This window comes from Cebus imitator, unplaced genomic scaffold (assembly GCF_001604975.1).
Source record: "Cebus imitator isolate Cc_AM_T3 unplaced genomic scaffold, Cebus_imitator-1.0 Scaffold54, whole genome shotgun sequence".
Lineage (NCBI taxonomy): Eukaryota > Metazoa > Chordata > Mammalia > Primates > Cebidae > Cebus > Cebus imitator.
The window spans coordinates 3,576,523-3,596,003 of record NW_016107369.1 but is presented as its reverse complement, the minus strand read 5'-3'; the positions used below and the strand labels follow the sequence as shown (position 1 = coordinate 3,596,003).

The window sequence follows — 19,481 nt, the reverse complement described above, 5'->3', positions numbered from 1 at the left end:
TTCAGCAAGAAGTTACTTCGCTTCTCTGAGACTCAGTTTTCTTATCTATAAAATTCAGGCCAGCAATAGCAACCTTACCACAGAATTCTTGTGATGCCTAAATGAGAAAATGCATTCAATTTGTTTAGCACTGTGCAACAAATGTTAGCTTTTTGCTAGGAGAGCCAGCACTCACGGAATACTTACTATGTGGCAGGGATTTTCTAAGTGCATTCATGTATTAACTCGAAATTCAAGTCTCCAAACAACACGGTGAGGTAGGTACTATTATTTCATCATCCGCCTTTACAAATGAAGAAACCGAGGCGCAGAGAGGTGGAGTTCCTTGATCTACAGTGACACCTCGTTGTGGCTAAGCTGGTGTTTGAACTCAGGAAGAATTTGGGCTCCTTACCAGGATCCCTCGCCAAGGCAATGAGTCAGTGCAATGAGTCGAGGGTTTGCCCTTTGAATTGGGCTGGGACCGGCAGGTGGCAGACTAGGGCTGCTGGAGTTCAAAGACCGCTTCCAAGACCACGCCTGGAGCCAGCTCCGCGCTAAGCGTTCCACCACACAACCTCGGACAGTTTCTACAGCTTCTTCAAACTCCCCTTTCCCTCCCCTCCACCCTAGGGGCCTTGCCCAGAATCAATCAGGAAATATTAGCCCCATACAATAGGTTCAAACCTAACCTCCCCAAGACAAAACCACGTCCGCAGGGAAAGAAGAGAGTAAAGCGAGTTTTCTGCAACTCCCCTTTAACGCAGAAGCGCAATCAGCCCGGGAAATTTACAAATCTCTCTTTAGTTCAGCAAGGGGCTGGGAGCCTAGCCAAGGGGAGAAAGCTGGGGAATCCCTCTTGAATTCACCTGGGCACTTAGGAGGCGCCGGGCTTTGGTGCACGCGTGCAGGGCAGCGGACAGGCACTGGGGAAGCTCTATTTTGGGGAAGGATTACCTCGAAAAGGCGGATCTTTTTGCAGGGTCCGATGACAGCGGGTGGCACATGAATTTGGGGGACAGTTCAAGGGGTGGAGGTTAACCGGGCGGTTTCCATGACGCCCGCGGCGTGGGGGAGGAATCCATCCCGCAAGCTGTGGCGAAACAACTGCGCTGCCCGGCGGGCCGGGCTCGAGAAGGCAAGAGACACCGGCTTGGGGGTGGAGTGGGGGGGGTGGGGGAAGCCGGCCAGGACGGGGGCGGGGCGGTCACGTGTGCCCGAGGGGGCGAGGCCCCAAGCTGGCCCCGACAGGACTCTGCGGGCGAAGTGGCTGCGCTGGGAGAGAACTTTGCCTGCACAAGGAACGCCTTGTGGGGAGACCCAGGGCAGGAGCGGTCCGGAGCCGGCTGCGGCGTGTGCGGCCGGCCTTGGGACAGCGATCGCCGCGGGTGGGAACAGAGGTTCCCCAAGGAAAAGTAGGAGCAGGAGCTTGGGGGTGAGGGCAGGGATCCCCACTCGCAGCTTTTACGCAGCCTCGAGTCTCTCTGTATCTTCTGGGATAGGCAAGTGTCCTTTCTACTCTGAGACCAGCGGAGGCCACTGTCCCTTAAGACTGCCGGAGTCCTCACCACTTCTCCAGGATTCCAGGGGAGACTGTGGCCATGGTGAATGAAGGTCCCAACGAGGAAGAGCGCGATGACACCCCTGCGCCGGAGACCGAACTCCAAGCGGACGCCAGCGTCTCGGTCCATCCGAGCGTCTCCATCAACCCCAGCGTCTCTGTCCACCCCAGCAGTTCGGCCCACCCCAGTGCCTTAGCGCAACCCAGTGGCTTGGCTCGCTCCAGTGGCTCGGGCCCCGAGAACCTCAGCGTGATCAAGGTGAGCAGGCGCCGTTGGGCAGTGGTTCTGGTATTCAGCTGCTACTCCATGTGCAACGCCTTCCAGTGGATCCAGTACAGCTCCATCAATAACATCTTCATGCACTTCTACGGGGTCAGCGCCTTTGCCATTGACTGGCTGTCCATGTGCTACATGCTGACCTACATCCCGCTGCTCCTGCCGGTGGCTTGGCTGCTGGAGAAGTTTGGCCTGCGCACCATTGCTCTCACCGGCTCGGCTCTCAACTGCCTGGGAGCCTGGGTGAAGCTGGGCAGCTTGCGGCCGCACCTCTTCCCCGTCACGGTGGTGGGCCAGCTCATCTGCTCCGTGGCCCAGGTTTTCATCCTGGGCATGCCCTCCCGCATCGCTTCCGTCTGGTTCGGGGCTAATGAGGTTTCCACAGCCTGCTCTGTGGCTGTCTTTGGCAATCAGGTAGGTAGAAGAGTTTGTGAATGTTCAGAGGGGCGTGTTTTAGATTGCACCTAACTACTGGGTGTGGGAGTCTGTAATTTTCTGATTGTTCAGCAGTGTTTGTGACTCTGGGTGACTGTGACTGGGTGTGACGGGCAGTGATTGTGATGCTGTAAGAGAGGTGGGACACAAAAGCAGGGGGGCCTGCTCCTTCACCCACAGTTGCTCTTGCCGCAGTGGAAAGCATGCTTCTAGAACGTACTCTACCTTCACTGTTCTGAACCTGTGTCAGTCCACCAACTTAGACCTGTAACTTCAGGAATGCTCTTATTTCTCTGGCAGCAGCCCCTGGGCATCAGACTACTCTGGTGTCATCAGAACTTGGCAGTGTTTTCAGTTGGACCAAACAGCTTTCCTAGAGTGCGGTATCTCCTGTACTGCATAGAATTGCAGACCCAAGCCTGGTGGTGTTTGGCACTGTTTTTACCTTGTTTTATACACAGCTGAAGCCAGGACAGTGGGAACAATGCTTTGTGCCAAACTCCTTCCCTGGGATTTAGAGCCAAGTCCAGCAGGATGGAGTAGAAATCTCGCTCTGAGTTTCCAAGGCCTAGAAAGGCTAATTCGTGTCTTAATCTTTTTCTCTTTCCTTCTTATTGCAAGAAGAAGCTCAAATTCTTTGCATCTCAGTGTGGTTATGATCCAGAAAGCTGGGTAGGTTGTGAACCTGAACGGCATCTCCAAATACTTGAAGCAAATATTTATGGGAGTATTTAAAGCAAACGCCCTTTAGCCAGACCACTGCCTCTCAGTCTCACTTCCTTCTGAGCACGTAGGGTCCTGGCTGTGTGTTTGACAAAGGATTGGTCATTCTAATTCTTCTCATTGGCCTATTTCCGCCTATCTATTAATTTCATTTAGAAAATGTAAACTTTCATTTAGACATATTTTGTCTGAAAACAGAAACTTTACAAAACATCTGTCAAGGCAAATTTCCCGTTCTGTTCATTTGGAAGGTTGTCACTTCATTTTGACCCTGACACAAAGATCACCATAACCTTTGTACTCCGGTAATTCTGACATCTCTCTTTAAATGCTTCTTCCATACTCCACATGTGCACTACCTTCTGCTTGCATTAAAACCCGACATTCTGCTCTTTCCCATCTTGCAAGATGGGGGGAGAAAAAGTTGAGAAGTTGGACACTAAAGAGAAGAAACCTGAAGCCAAGAAGGTTGTTGCTGGTAGCAAAGTGAAAAAGGGTACCTCAAGGCTAAAAAGCCCAAGAAGGGGAAGCCCCATTGCAGCTGCAATCCTGTTCTTGTCAGAGGAATTGGCAGGTATTCCCGATCTGCCATGTATTCCAGAAAGGCCATGCACAAGAGGAAGTACTCAGCCGCTAAATCCAAGGTTGAAAAGAAAAAGGAGAAGATTCTTGCAACTGTTACAAAACCAGTTGGTGGTGACAAAAACGGCAGTACCCGGGTGGTTAAACTTCACAAAATGCCTAGGTGTTATCCTACTGAAGACGTGCCCCAAAAGCTGTTGAGCCACAGCAAAAAAAAACCCTCTAGTCAGCACGTGAGAAAACTGCGAGCCAGCATCACCCCTGGGACCATTCTGATCATCCTCACTGGACGCCACAGGGGCAAGAGGGTGGTTTTCCTGAAGCAGCTGGCTAGTGGCTTATTACCTGTGACTGGACCTCTGGTCCTCAATCGAGTTCCTCTGCAAAGAACGCACCAGAAACTTGTCATTGCCGCCTCAACCAAAATTGATATCAGCAATGTAAAAATCCCAAAACATCTTACTGATGCTCACTTCAAGAAGTAGAAGCTGCAGAAGCCCAGACACCAGGAAGGTGAGATCTTCGACACAGAAAAAGAGAAATACGAGATTACAGAGCAGTGCAAGATTGATCAGAAAGCTGTGGACTCACAAATTTTACCAAAAATCAAAGCTATTCCTCAGCTCCAGGGCTACCTGCGGTCTGTGTTTGCCCTGACAAATGGAATTTATCCTCACAAATTGGTATTTTAAATGTCCTAATAATCTAATTAAATAACTGATTACCTTTTAAAAAAAAAATCCGACATTCTTCCTTTCTACAAGCATTTATCTAGTCTTTTGCAAGACAGCATGCTAGGGCTGCAAAGACAATTCTTGCCTTCGAAGAGTTACTATACCAGGTTTTAAAAAATTGTACCAGGAGCCAAGATTCAGATTATATTAGAAAAAAAAATCCACACACACACACACAACAACTACTAAACAGATCAGAGCACAGAGGGTTTATTTTCAGTTGTACATGAGGTTTTTAGCATTTTCTTTGCCTCATTACTATGGGAAAGGGTAAAGAAGGGAAAAGAAGCTAGTATCTATTAAACACCTACTATTATGCAAAGTACCTTTACATCCATTATTTAACTTACTCCTTTCAACAATTCTGTGAGGTAGGTGAAATTGTCCCCATTGTTGCGGGAGAGGGAACTGAGACCCAGATAAATCTTCCAACTTTACCCAGAGTCCTATAGCTACTGGGTAGTAAAAGAGAAATTTAAACCCAGTTCTACCTTCAAAGCCACTCTCAGTAGGCCAGTATTACTTGTGGATCAAGCATATATGTAAAAAGAGAAAAGGCAGATTCTGAGGATTTAATTTTTCCCCTTGTGTCTCCAGGGTTATTGGTGATATTTTCCAGCAGTCTGTCTAGTTTAAGGGTCTAGCACTTGTTTTCCTTTTGAAGTTGCCGCTAAAGAGCTGATTCTGCCTCTTCTAACCTAGCACAGCGATTGCCTTGTCAAGAAGGTGAGGGTGAAGTCTCTAGCAGGAAGAAACCGGTGAATCCAGAGCGGAGGAGAGAGAGGGAAGGTGAACCTGCAGAATACAGTTGAGGCCCTTCCCTTTTCTTGGTATGCTCTGACCGGTAGCTCCCAGGTAATAACAGCCTGGAATTTTTAGCAAAACTTGTAGCATTGTTTCAAAGGGAGATGAGCTGTGTGGGGTTTTAAATGACAATGCATACATTGTGATTGTGCAAGGATTGAAAGAAAACCTTGTTTCCTTGGTGATATAGGACAAGAAAGATGTAGGATCTAAAAGAGATATTCAAGGTCAGTCCTAACCTGGGTGAGAGTCCTGGAGGATGGACGTAGTGAGGGGACTTCGCCAGGTAGCTCATAGCACAGTGCAATCCAGAAATAGAATAGGAGAGAATCAGTTTACTTTTAGAAGTATATAGTCACTTTACAGAACCAATTCTCTAGAAACCACGGCTATCTGTCTAAAATAGCACTGACCAATAGAAATATAACGCAGACCGCAAATGCAAATCACATATGTGACTAGATTTTCTAGTAGCCACATTAAAGATGTACATTTGTTTAAGTAAAAATAACAGGTGAAATTAGTTTTAGTAAATGTTTTAGTTTGTTTTATGCTGCTCTCACAGAATACCACAGACTAGGTAATTAATAATGAGCAGAAATTTACTTGGCTTACAGTTTGAATGGCTGGGCAGTCCAAAGCCAAGGGATCAGCATCTTGTGATGGTCTTCTTGCTGTGTCATAACATGATAGATGGCATCTCATGTTCGAGAGAGTGCAAGAGAGGGCCAAACTGACTTTTATGACAAATGCACCCTTGTTATGACATTGATCCATTCATGAAGGTAGAGCCCTCATGACCTAATCACCTCTTAAAGGTCTCATGTCTCAGCAGTGTTACACTGGGAATTAGATTTCCAACACGTGAACTTTTGTTGTTGTGGTTGTTGTTTGTTTTGAGATAGAGTCTCACTCTGTCCTCTAAGGCTGGAGTTCACAGACAAGATCTTGGCTCACTCCAACTTCTGCCTCCCAGATTCAAGCAATTCTCCTGCCTCAGCCTCTGGAGTAGCTTGGATTACAGGCATCTGTCACCATGCCTAGCTAATTTTCTATTTTCAGTAGAGATGGTGTCTCACCATGTTGGCCAGGATGGTCTTGAACTCCTGATCTCAAGTGATCTGCCTGCCTCGGCCTCCCAAAATGCTTAGATTACAGGCATGAGCCACTGCGCTTGGCCCCCCAAACACATGAACTTTAAGGGACACATTCAAATCATAGTATTCTGTCCCTGGCCCCCAGAATTTATGTCCTTCTCTTGGACAAAACACATTCATTCTATCCCAATATCCCCAAAAGTCTTAACTTGTTCCAGCATCAACTCAATTGCCCAAATTCTAGAGTCTCGCCTAAATCCCACATGAGGGAGACTCAAGGCACAATTCATAATAAGACAAATTCCTCTCTACCGCTGAACCTATGAAATTAACAAAATCCAGCCTGGACATTAAAAAAAAAAAAAAAAAAAAAAAAAAAAGCTGTGCATGGTTGCACATGCCTACAGTCCCAGCTACTTGGGAGGCTGAGGTACAAGGATAGCTTGAGCACAGGAGGTCGAGGCTACAGTGATCAGTGATTGCACCACTGCATTCCAGCCCAGGTGACAGAGAGAGAGACCCTGTCTCAAAAACAACCCCCCAAAACTAACAAGTTATATGTTTCAAAATACAATGGTGGTACAGGCATAGGATAGATATTACACAAAGGAGAAATAGTCAAGAAGAAAAGGGTAACTGGTCCCAAGTAAGTGCAAAACTCAACAGGGAAAACAACATTCAGTCTTAAAGTTGAGGAATAATCTTCTTTGACTTTATGTCAAACAGCTTGGTTGGGTTCAGTCTACCCAGCAGCTCTCACAGTTGGAGTCTCATGCCTGCAACTCTCCCAGGCCAGTGTTGCACACTGGTAGCTCTACAGTTTTGGGGTCTTGGTGATGGCCACAATTCATGGCTTCACTAGGCATTACCCTTTTGGGAGCCCTCTGCAGTGGCTCTGCCCCTGGAACAAGTCGCCTGAGCCCCCAAGCTGTTCACGACATTCTCTGAAGTCTAGATGGAAGGCACCATGGCCCATAACTCTTGTACTCTATGCACCTGCAGATTAGCGCCATGTGGATGCCACCAAAGTTAATGGCTTGTACCTTGTAGAGAAGAAGATCAAGCCACACCTGGGACCACTTGAGCCATGGCTAGGGTAACCAAGGGGTGCTGTGCCAAAATGCAGGGCGCAGAGTTCCAAGGCAGCTCTGGGCAGTGAATGCTGACGTCCCATGTTGACTCTCTGGAAACCTTGCTGTCTTAGTTGATTTTGTGTTGCTATAACAATACCTGAGACCGAGTAATTAAGAAAAGAGGTGGCCAGGCGCGGTGGCTCACATCTGAAATCTCAACACTTTGGGAGGCCAAGGCGGGCAGATTACCAAGGTCAGGAGATCAAGACCAGACTGGCCAACATGGTGAAACCCCATCTCTACTAAAAAAAAAAAAAAATTAGCTGGGTGTGGTGGTGTGTGCCTGTAGTCCCAGCTACTTGGGGGGCTGAGGCAGGACAATTGCCTAAACCCGGGAGGCAGAGGTTGCAGTGAACTGAGACTGTGCCACTGCACTGCAGCCTGGCAGCAGCGCAAAACTCCATCTAAAAAAAAAAGAAAAAGAAAAAGAAATAGAAAAGAAAAGAAAAGATATTTCTTCAGCTCATGGTTCTGCAAAATGAAAAGTTCAAGGGCATGGCCCCAGCTTCTGGCAACGGCTTCTGTGCTGTGTCCTAACATGCAGAGAAAGTCAAAGGGGAAGTGGATGCATATGAACAGGCATAACCCAGGGGCATCCTAGCTTTATCATAACCCACTCCCTTAGGAAAGAATCCATTCCCTTGAGAACAACCCAGTTTCATGAGAGTGACAAATTGCTACTGTGAGATCAACACCAAGCCATTCATGAGGGATGTGCCCACATGACCCAAACACTTCCTACCAAGGACTACCTCCCAACACCACTCTATTGAGGATCAAATTGTAACATGAGTTTTGGTGGGTATAGACTCAAATCATATCCAAACCATAGCATTCTGCTGTTAGCCCCCCAAAACTCATGTCCTTTTCACATACAAAATACAGTCATTCCACCTCAATAGTCCCAAGAGTCTTAACTTGTTGTTATGGTTTGGGGCTATGTCCTCATCGTATCTCACGTTGAATTGCAGTCCCCAGTATGGGAGGTGGGGCCGGGTGGGAGATGATTGGTTCATGGGAATGGATTTCTCACGAATGGTTTAGCACTGTCTCCTTGGAGCTATTCTCATGATAGTGAGTTCTTATGAGGTCTGGTTGTTTAAAGAATGCAGCAACTCCTCCCTCTCTCTGTTGCTCCTACTCTGACCAGGCGATGTGTGTACTTCCCCTTTGACTTCCACCATGATTGTAAGTTTCCTGAGGCCTCCCAGAAGCTGAGCAGATGCCAGCATCATGCTTCTTATACGGCCTGCAGAACCATGGGCCACTTAAAGCTCTTTTCTTGATCATTACCCAGTCTCCAGTATTTCTTCATAGCAATGTGAGAATGGACTAATACACTTGTTTCAGCATCAACTCAAAAGTTCAAAGTCTAAAATTGCGTCTGAAACTCAAGGCACATTCCTTCCAACTATGAACTTTTAAACTCTAAAACAAGCTGTTTACTTCCAAGATACAATGGTACACAGACATTGGGTAAAATTGCCATTCAAACATAGGGTCTTGCTCTTTCACCCAGGCTGGACTGCTGTGGTGGGTTCTTGGCTCACTGCAATTTCTGCCACCTGGGTACAAGTGATCCTCCCACCTCAACCTCCCAAGTAGCTGGGACCAGGCATACTTCACCACACCCAGCTAATTTTTGTATTTTTGGTAGATGGAGTTTTGCCATGTTGCCCACAGTGGTCTCAAACTCCTGGGCTCAAGTGATCCTCCCACCTTGGCCTCTCAAAGTGCCTGGATTACAGGCACGAGCCACACCAAGCCCTGCCCAGCAGACTTTAAACCTTAAACCTGCAGAATAATCTCCTTTGGACTGATGTTTTGCATCGTGGACACGCTGGTGCCAGGACTGGGTTCCCAATGCTTCAGACAGCCCTTTCCCCGTGACTTTGTTGGACATAGCCCACATGGCTGTGCTCACAGGTTGAAACCAAATGCCTGAAGCTTATCCAGGCTGAGATCACATGCTGCCAGTGACTCTAGTTCTGGGGTCCTGCAGTGGCCTTGCCCTTGTGCCTCCGCTAGGCATTGTCCTAGTGAGGACTCTTTACCGAAGCTCTGACCTCACATTTCTTCTTGGCATTGCCTTGGTAGAGGCTGTCTGTGGTGGCTCTGCCCCATGGCAGGTTTCTGCCTAGGCTCCTAGGCTTTTTTTTTTTCCTTTACCCTTTTTTTTTTGACAAAGGGTCTTACTCTATCACCCAGGTTGGAGGACAGTGGTGCGATCACAAGTCACTGCAGCCTTGACCTCCAAGGCTCAATCAGTCTTCTGGCCTCAGCTTCCCAAGTAGCTGGGACTACACACATCACTGCACCTGGCTAGCTCTTGCCATTTTGCTCAGGCTGGTCTTGAACTCCTGGGCTCAAGTGATCTGCCCACCTCAGCCTCCTAGAGTTGGGATTTCAGGCATGAGCCACTGTGCCTAGTCTGCTCCCAGGCTTTCTGATACATCATCTGAAATCTAGGTGGAAGCTGCCATGCCCACCACTCTTCAATTCCACATGCATGCACAATAGTACCATGTGGACATGGATGCCACCAAGACTCACAGCTTATACTCTTCAGAGAAGTGGCTCAAGCTGTACCTGGGGCTATTTGGGCCATCACTGTTCTGGCCAGAGCAGCTAGGAGAAGCATCCTGAGGTGGTTCAGGGCAATGGTACCCCACCATTCCGTCCTCCTAGGCCTCTGGGTCTGTGATAGGAGGAATGGCCTTAGACCTTAGAAACACTTTCAGAGCCCTTTTTCCATTGTTCTGTTAGTAACTGGCCTCCTTCTATCAGCACTAATCTCTTTAGCAAAAGGTCTCTCAGCTGCACCCTGAGATTCCTCTCCTGAAAATGCTCTTTCATTCTCTACCACATGGCCAGGCTGCACATTTTCTAAATTTTAATGCTCTGCTTCTTACAAATTTCACCTTTAGGTCACTCCTTTGCTGTGTGTAAGCTGCCAGAGTAACCACACTGTGTCTTGAGCATTTTGCTGCTTAGAAATTTCTTCTGCCAGATGTCCTAGGTTATGACTCTTAAGTTTGGTCTTCCATAAAGCCCTAAGGCATGGACATGATGCAGCCAAGTTCTTTGCTATGGTGTAACACGGGCGACCTTTGTTCCAGTTTCCAAATAAACACTACTTTCCTTCATCAGAGTGGCCTTTACTGTCCACATTTCTATCAGCATTTTGGTCATAACCATCCAACCAATCTCTGAGAAGTTCCAAACTTTCTCTCATCTTTTTGTCTTTTTCTGACCCCTCATCAGAATTACCCTTAATGCCCTGTTCACAGCAATTCAGGTGTTTTCTAGCCTATTTGTTCAAACTCTTCCAACCTCTGCCCATCACTCAGTTCCAAAACTGCTTCTATCTTTATGTCATGACCCCACTCCTTAGTACAAATTATCTGTCTTAGATCATTTTGTGTTGTTATAACAGAATACCTGAAACTGGGTCATTTATAAAGAAAAGGTTTCTTTACCTCACTGTTCTGAAGGCTGGGACATTCAAGGGCATGGCCCTGGCTTCTGGCAAGTCTGACTGAATGTCCTAGACAGCAGGGGGATGTAGCTTTCATAATGCATTATAACATGACAGAGAAGGTCAAAGGGCAAGTGGATATATGCAAAGAGGCCTAACCCAAGGGATCTCTTGGCTTTATAACAACTCACTGTTATGGGAGCTCATCCATTCCTGCAGGAACTAATCTAGTCTTGTGAGAGTGAGAACCTGCTTCCATTAGATCAGCTCATGGGGGATCCACTCCCATGATCCAAATACCTCCCACTAGGCCCCCCCTCCTAACACCACTCCATTGGGGATCAAATTTCAACATAAGTTTAAGTGGGGACAAACTCAGATCATATCCAAACCATAGCAATTGTCCTCAAGGTCCTAGCCTGCTTAGACAATCTCTGAAATATCTTCAGGGTTTTTTTCCCATTGTCTTGATGAATAGACCTGGTTGCCTTCTGTCTGGACTAAGATTTTTAGCAAATGTTTGCTTGGCCACACGCTTGGTTTGTCTCCTACAGACCTTTTCACTCTACATGGCTCACTTTCAAATTTCCCAAATCTTTCTGCTCTGCTTTCTTTTTCATTACAAAGTCCATCTTTTAGTCATTTCTCTTTTCTCACATTTTACTATATGTGCTTTAAAGTAGCAATACAGCTCCTTCAGTATTTTGCTTAGAAATTGCTTTTACCAGATATCCTAGTTCATCACTCTTAAGTTCTGTCTTCCACAAATTCCTAGACACTGACGCAATTCTGCCAAGTTATTTGCAAGTGGATAAAAAGAATGGCTTTTACTCCAGTTTCCAATACCTTGTTCCTCATTTCCATCGGACACCTCATCAGAATGGTCTTTACTGTCTACAACTGTCTATTATTTCTATCAACATTCTGATTAGTATCACTTAAGTAATCCCTGAGAAGCTTTAGGCTCTTCTTAAAGTTCTTTCTTCATCTGAGCCCTGACCAGAATTGCCCATAATGTTCCATTCATGGTAGATCCTCCAAATTCTTCCACCTTCTACCCCTTTCCAGTTCAAAAGCCATTTCCACATTTTCAGGTATTTGTTGTGGCGTCAGACCACTTCACAGTATTAGTTTTCTGTCTTAGTCAGTTTTATGCTGTTATCACAGAATATCACAGACTGGGTAAATTGCAGTGAACAGAAATTAATTTGGCTAATGGTTCTGGAGGCTGGGAAATCCACGATTAAGGGGTTGCATCTGGTGAGGGCCTTCTTACTGCATCATAACATGGCAGGAGCCATCGCATGGGTGACAGAGAGAATGAGAGCGGCCAAACTGACCTTTATAACAAACCCACTCTTATGATAATGAGTCCACTCTTGCAATAATCACATTATCACTTTTTTTTTTTTTTTTTTTTTTTAAGAGATAGGGTTTCACTCTGTCACCAGCTTGGAGTACAGTGGAGTGATTGCAGCTCACCTCAGCTCCAACTTCCTGGGCTCAAGTGATCCCCTGCCTAAGGCTTCAGAGTAGCTGGGACTATAGGCACACACCACCACATCTGGCTAATTTTTTACTTTTTATAGAGATGGGGTCTTACTGTGTTGTCCAGGCTGGTCTTAAACTTCTGGGCTCAAGCAATCCTCCCACCTCAGCCTCCCAAAGTGCTGAATTTACATGCATGAGCCACCATACGCAGCCACATTATCACCTCTTAAAGACCCTAGCTCTCAACACTGTTACACTGGGTATTAAGTTTTTAACACATGGACTTTGGGGACACATTCAAACTGTAGTTTTATATATACATATATATATATATATATATATATATATATATACACACACACACACATATATATATGTATATATTTTTTTTAATTTTAGGATTATTTTTTATTTAGCCCAATAGATCCAAAATATTATTTCAACATGTTGTCAATATAATAAAGTTCGTAATGTGTGATTTTACTTTCATTACTAAGTCTTTGGAAACTGGTGTGTATTTTATGCTTGCAGATGGCTGGCCATCTTTATAACATCTTGGCTTTATAACAACCCAATAAGCAATGGCCCCTAGGTTAACCAGTTGGATAAACATAATTAGTTGGATAGTGCAGGTCTAGAACAATGATAGTATTTCAGCAGTGGAAATCAGATCATGGCAGATAAAGAAGGGCTCTAGAAAGTGACTCCAGCCTTGAGGAGGCTGTGTTTGCTAGACTGGCTGATCATATGGTATCACCCAGAGAGGCCGAGAGTTTCTGAGGTTGACTTGGGAGACACAGTCATAAAGTGTGTGATCAGCCTAGTCTTGCTCCAGAGTCATGACCACTTGGCTATGTTGCAGTCCAGGGTTGTCATTTTGGATCTCTTAATGTCAGAGGGCTTTCAAGGTCTGACAGAAGTTTGGGGAGGTGAAGGCAAACTCTTCTGTTCACTTCTACTGACTGTTATTGCTATTGACAGCACACAGAGTGCTTGTTCACATGACTGTCTACTTTCTGGCCTCCTATTGTGCATTGGAGGAGAGAAGTAGACAAGGGCTGGGAGCAGAGAACAAGGCTAGTAGTGACTGAAGGTAGATGGGGTAGGTGTGGGACCACCCTCTGAAATGGTTATGGGGGCCAGCCAGGCCATATAAATGCTGAGGCAGGCCTAGTAAAAGTCACACTGGAGCATGGTGGGGTCCCAATGAACATGAGAGTTTGCACCCTACCTAAAGGCAGCAGTTGCTTCCGCTCCCACCAATCATTGACATATACAAAGCATGAGTTGGTGGTGGCAGATTCATTTTTTTTTTCTTTGAAGAGAAATCAGAAATCCAGATTTTTATGTGAAATCTGTATTTTGTAATCATGACAAAATATAAATAATATTTACCACTTTCACCATTCATAAGTGTACAGTTCAGTGATGTTAAATGTATTTACAATGTTGTGCAACCATTACCCAAAACTTTTTCATCATTCTCAATAAAATCTCTGTACTCATTGAGTAATAACTCCTCCTTTGCCCCTTCCTCATCCCCTAGTAACCTCTAGTCTACTTTCTGTCCCTATGAATTTGCCTATGCTAGGATCCTCGTAAAAGTGAAATCATACTTGTCCTTCTGTATCTGACCATGAAATCTGTTTTTAAATGCTGGTAACTAATTCATTTCATTTAAAAAAATGTATTTTATGTCTTAAAATTGCATCAGATTAAATACCAGTTTGAAGGCCAGGCATGGTGGCATATGTCTGTAATCCCAGCACTTTGGGAGGCTGAGGCAGGAGAATTGAACACTGGAGGCAGAGGCTGCAGTGAGCCACAATGTGCCACTGCACTCCAATCTGAGCTACAGAGCAAGACCTGTCTCATAAAAAAAAATAAGAAGAAGAAGAAGAAGCAGCCACTAGTTTGAGAATTCTGGGAAAGGTTGCATGGAACTGAATTTCAGTTCTGCTTTCTCCTTCCTTGAAAAGTTCTTACCAAACACATGGGCAGGTGGAAACAATGCCAGAGGCTAGCAATTCTGGGGATTAGCCCAGTACTTCCAAAAGTGATTGGTGATTTGCCTCACCCATGGGGCTGGATGAAAATACAAAGGTCTGTGTTCCCATGCAGACTTTCTTAACCAAACTCTACAGGAGGGGCCCAGCATTCTGTATTCTTTTTGCTGTTGTTGTTGAGATAGAGTCTCACTCTGCCGCCCAGGCTGGACTGCAGTGATATAATCTCAGCTCACTGCAACCTCCACCTCCCAGGTTCAAGTGATTTTCATGCCTCAGCCTCCAGAGTAGCTGGGATTACAGGCGCCGGCCACCACGCCGGGCTAATTTTTGTATTTTTAGTAGAGATATGGTTTCACCATGTTGGCCAGGCCGGTCTTGAACTCCCAACCTCAGGTGATCCACCCATCTCAGCCTCCCAAAGTGCTAGGACTACAGACATGAGCCACACGCCCAGCCAGCATTATGTATTATTTTCAACTGGGCTCCCAAAGGAGGCTGATGATCAGGCACTTTTTGAAACCACCGGGAGGAAGGAGTAGCATGCATGGGAAGACTGCCTGCTTGGAGCCACAATCTTGTCAGGGCTGATTTTTTTTTTTTTTCTTTTCCTTTTTTGTAGAGATGAGGTCTCGCTTTGTTGCCTGGGCTGATCTCAAACTCCTGGCCTCAAGTGATTCTCCTATCTCGGCCTCCCACAGTGCTGGGATTACAGGTGTGAGCCACTGCACCCAGCTGGTCAGGGTTGATTTATGATATGTTTGCTATATGTTGGGTTCAGTGGGAAGCAGTGGGAGCTTGGGCCACTCACCCTTCAGATTGAGGGCAGAGGCTGGGCTGGGGCTCATGATTTGGACTCACCTAAGGTACCGAAAATGTCCTGAGCCAGGGTTGGGGAGTTGGGGAGCCCTAATGGCGTGTGAGCTGAAACCATGCATATGCTCCACATCCTTTGGGTTCTTTGACATTCAATCTAGTGCACTGGAGGAAGCTCAGATTGGCCTGGCCTGGCTTCTGCCTTGGCTTTTAATAGTTTTTTCCTCTATAACCTAATCTTGGAAGTGATTTTTCTTCTTCCTGTTTTGAGAGGCAGAGTCCTGCTCTGCTGCTCAGGCTAGAATTCAGTGGCACAATCTCAGCTCCCTGCAGTCTCGACTTCCTGGGTTTAAGAGCTCCTTACTTCAGCCTACTGAGTAGCTGGAACTACAGGTGTGTGCCACTATGCCTGGCTAATTATTTTATTTTTTGTGGAATTGGGGTCTCACTCTGTTGCCCAGGCTGGTCTTGAACTCCTGGCCTCAAGCAAACCTCCTGCCTCTGCTGCCCACAGTGCTGGGATTACAGGCATGAGCTATCACTCAGGGCATGCCTTGGCTTTGTTGCCTTGCCAGGCACTGTTATAGTAGCTTGTTAATTTCACAGAATGAAGTCTAAGTCTTCAGTTTCCGGTTTCCAGACCTATGCTCCCCGCCTTTTCCTATTCAACCTGTCTCTTATTACCTCCCAGCGTTGTCTCTGCTCTGACCACTCTGGCTACATACTATCTTTTTGGGATATACCCTTTGTGTCTAAGACTTAGGCAGTGGAGAGGAATGTCAGCAAGATGGTGGACTAGAAAGCTCCAGGCCCTCGTTTTCCCACAGAAACATTAAATAACCAACTAGGATGTGGCTAAAATAACTTCTTTTAAGGAGCTTTGGAAGTCAAAGATCTGTAGCAACGAAGCCCACCCAACTAAGAAAAAGACACATCCAAAGCCATGGGAAATGTCATGGCTTTTTAACTTACCTTTGACCTATTTCCTCCCCCATGCTCTGCCTCCAGTCCCCAGTTGTCCTCTGCAAACTGAGTAGATGGAATTTGCAACATTTTAACCTACTTTAACTCAACTGTATTTTTATACACTAACAATGTACCACACCCCTCAAAAAAATTAAGAAAAAATTCCATTTACAATAGCATTAAAAAAATACTTAGGAATAAACCAAGGATGTAAAAGTCAAATATATTGGAAACTACAAAATGTTGCTGAAAGAAATTAAATAAGATGTAAATAAATGGAAAGACATCCTGTGTTTATGGATTGGAAGACTTAATGCTAAGATGTCAATACTATCTAAAACGATATCCAGATTTAATGTAATTCCTGTCAAAAATCCCAATAATGGTTTTCATGGAAATAGAAAAATCCTTACCCTAAAATTCATATGGAATTTCAGGGAAGCCTGAATAGCCACAACAATCTTCAAAAAGAACAGCATCGGAGAGCTCACAATTCCTGATTTCAGAATTTACTACAAAGCTACGGTAATGAAGACAATGTTGTACTGGGCATAAAGACAGCCATATAGACCAATGAAATAGAGAAGAGGGTCCAGAAATAAACCCTTGTGTATATGGCCAAATGATTTTCAACAAGGGTGTCAAGACCATTCAATGAGGAAAAGACAATCTTTTCAATAAGGGGTGCTGGGAAAACTGGATAACCAAATGAAATTGGACCCTCACATTGTCCGAGGCATTTGAACAAGAGCAACTCCATCTTGAATAGGGGCTGGGTAAAATGAGACTGTCAGCTGCTGGGCTGCATTCCCAGGGGGCCAGACATTCTGAGTCACAGGATGAGACAGGAGGTTGGCACAAGGTGCCAAAGACCTTGCTGATAAAAGAATGCAGCAAAGAAGCCTGCCAAACCCACTAAAACTAAAACAGTGATGAAAGTGATCTTTGGAATGGGTAAGGGGTTGGGGTTGTACATTTCCCCATTCCAATCCCTGATCTTTCTGATGACCAGCCCTCCTGAGGCCATCTAGGAGGTCTACCTATGTCGCCTCACTAGCATAAACTTTGGTGTCTTGGAAAGGGACCCCTTAGAAAATAATGAGATATTCCCATCACTCAGGAAATTCCAGGGTTTTTATAGCTCTGTGCCAAGAACAGAGGACAAAGACCAATAATATTTTTATTATACCACAGTTACCTGGAGTAGTCAAATTAATAGAAACAGAAAGTGGAATGGTGATTGTCAGAAGCTGGGGGAAGGAGGGAATGGTGAGTTACTGTTTCACAGGTACAGAGTGTCATATTGGGAAGATGAAAAAAGTTTTAGAAATGGATGGAGGTGATGGTTGCACAATAATATGAATGTACTTAATGTTGCTGAAACTATACAGTTAAAAATTGTTTAAAAATCAACAATTGTGTATATTTAACCACCACTAAGCAAACAAGCAAAAGACATCCTGCTTTTGAGGTGTTCCCTGCTAGCTGGAATCCCTGCTCACCTCCTGCCACTATCCACATCAGCCTTTATGCTCTAAAGAATGCATTCCCTAGCCTGTGTACTTACTGGGTCTATTCCAACACTGGCTTTGGTTTTCTGGTGGTTTGTGTATTTCTCCCTCTTCTTTATCCTTCTCCTGTTCACCTCCCCTCCATCGCCACCTCTTCTTCCTACTAAATGGCAAACTTCCCAGAGGGCCAGAACCTGGGCTGATGATAGGGAGAGGAGGCAGAGAATTTCTAGACAGAAAAGGTGGGGTCCCTGACAAGGTTCCCACCCTTAAGCCTGAAACCTCAGCCCAAAGTGAGAACTTTACATCCCCGTTTTCTGGCTCAATTGTTGCCTTTTCCAAAACCACCCCTGCTCCCCCGCCCTGCACCATCCTGTACCCATAAAAACCCCAGGCTCCACTGACAGAGAGCAGAGAGGGAGAGAAGCAGTAGCCAGACATCAGAGAGCAGAAGCATTACTTTAGAGAAACAGCTTGATAGCGGGACTTTGGAGAAGAGTCCGGCTGGGGACAGCCAGACTTCAGGGGAAGAACACCTTTCTGTTCCATCTGCTTTCCAGCTCCCCTTCCCACTGAGAGCCACTTCTTTTTTTTTTTATTTTTATATATATTTTTTTGAGACAGAGTTTCGCTCTTGTTACCCAGGCTGGAGTGCAATGGCGCAATCTCGGCTCACAGCAACCTCCGCCTCCTGGGTTCAGGCAATTCTCCTGCCTCAGCCTCCTCAGTAGCTGGGATTACAGGCACGCGCCACCATGCCCAGCTAATTTTTTGTAGTTTTAGTAGAGACGGGGTTTCACCATGTTGACCAGGATGGTCTCGATCTCTCGACCTCGTGATCCACCCGCCTCGGCCTCCCAAAGTGCTGGAATTATAGGCGTGAGCCACCGCGCCCGGCCTACTGAGAGCCACTTCTATCAGCAATAAAATCCCCTGCATTTACTATCCTTCAATTCATTTGTGCCATCTGATTTTTTCCTGGACGCCAGACAAGAGCTCAGGATACAGAGAGCTGTCATACTGGCTCTCCGCCCTCATGAAAAGGCAGAGGGTCCACTGAACTGTTAAACACTTAAGCTAAAAGAGCACAGTATAACAAACACCCTCTGGGGCTTTGGGGGTCACAGATACTCCCCGCTAGATGCTGCCGCAGGGCCTGCGTAGAGTTTTGCTCCTGCCAGTAGGTACCCCAAAGTGCTCACTCCAGGTCCTGTACCCCCTTGCCTGTGTGCTTCTGGTTCCTCAAGGGGTTGAGAGCTGCGGGCTAAGTGAGGCACCTCTGTTACAAAGCCCACAAGGGGGTCAAGGAAAATTTCCTGTTTCCCTGACACATCTGTCCCGTGTCTCAGAGCAAGGCCCTGGGCACAACAGATGCTTGCAGATGGATGGGCAAATTAACAGGTTTTCACTTCCTGATAGGAATGAAGATGACCAGTTAACTGAGAGTTCAGGTGGTTGGAGGAGAAGATTCTGATGCCTGGGTTGTCTTCTTGATGTGACTGGTTCTTATTCCTTATGTGGAAAAAGGTACTGAATCCTTACTGTGTGCCTTGGACTGTGCCAGGACTAGGGTATCGAGAACACAGTCGCTAGATCTGCTGTGTACCCTTTGACGAGTCTCATCACTTTCATAGGTTTTGGCTTCATTGGTCAAATAGCATTCATACTGGCTACTGCAGAAGGTGCAGGAAAGGATTAAATGAGACAATATGTGGAGAGCATTTAGATGGTAGTTTCTCAGATAAGAAGTGCTAAATGAGGTCAGGCGAGATGGCACATGCCTGTAACCTCAGCACTTTGGGAAGCCAAACGGGAGGATTGTTTGAGCCCAGGAGTTCAAGACCAGCCTGGGCAACATAGTAAGATCACTGTCTTTACTGAAAAAAAA

At 45.9% G+C, this 19,481-nt stretch overlaps 1 protein-coding gene and 1 pseudogene across 2 annotated transcripts in view; both read left to right on the top strand.

Moving 5' to 3' along the window:
* Positions 1 to 1,163: 1,163 nt before the first annotated feature.
* The window catches only part of FLVCR2 (FLVCR heme transporter 2), a 64,393-nt gene continuing 46,075 nt past the window's right edge, over positions 1,164 to 19,481 (top strand). Inside the window, exon 1 of the mRNA XM_017528603.2 lies at positions 1,164 to 2,231. Coding sequence (XP_017384092.1) covers positions 1,581 to 2,231 — 651 coding nt within the window. The 5' untranslated portion in view covers positions 1,164 to 1,580. The remainder of the gene's footprint in view (positions 2,232 to 19,481) is intronic.
* LOC108304432 lies at positions 3,384 to 4,282 on the top strand (annotated as a pseudogene). Its single transcript, XR_001825254.2, has one exon. The product of XR_001825254.2 is annotated as a 60S ribosomal protein L6-like (transcript).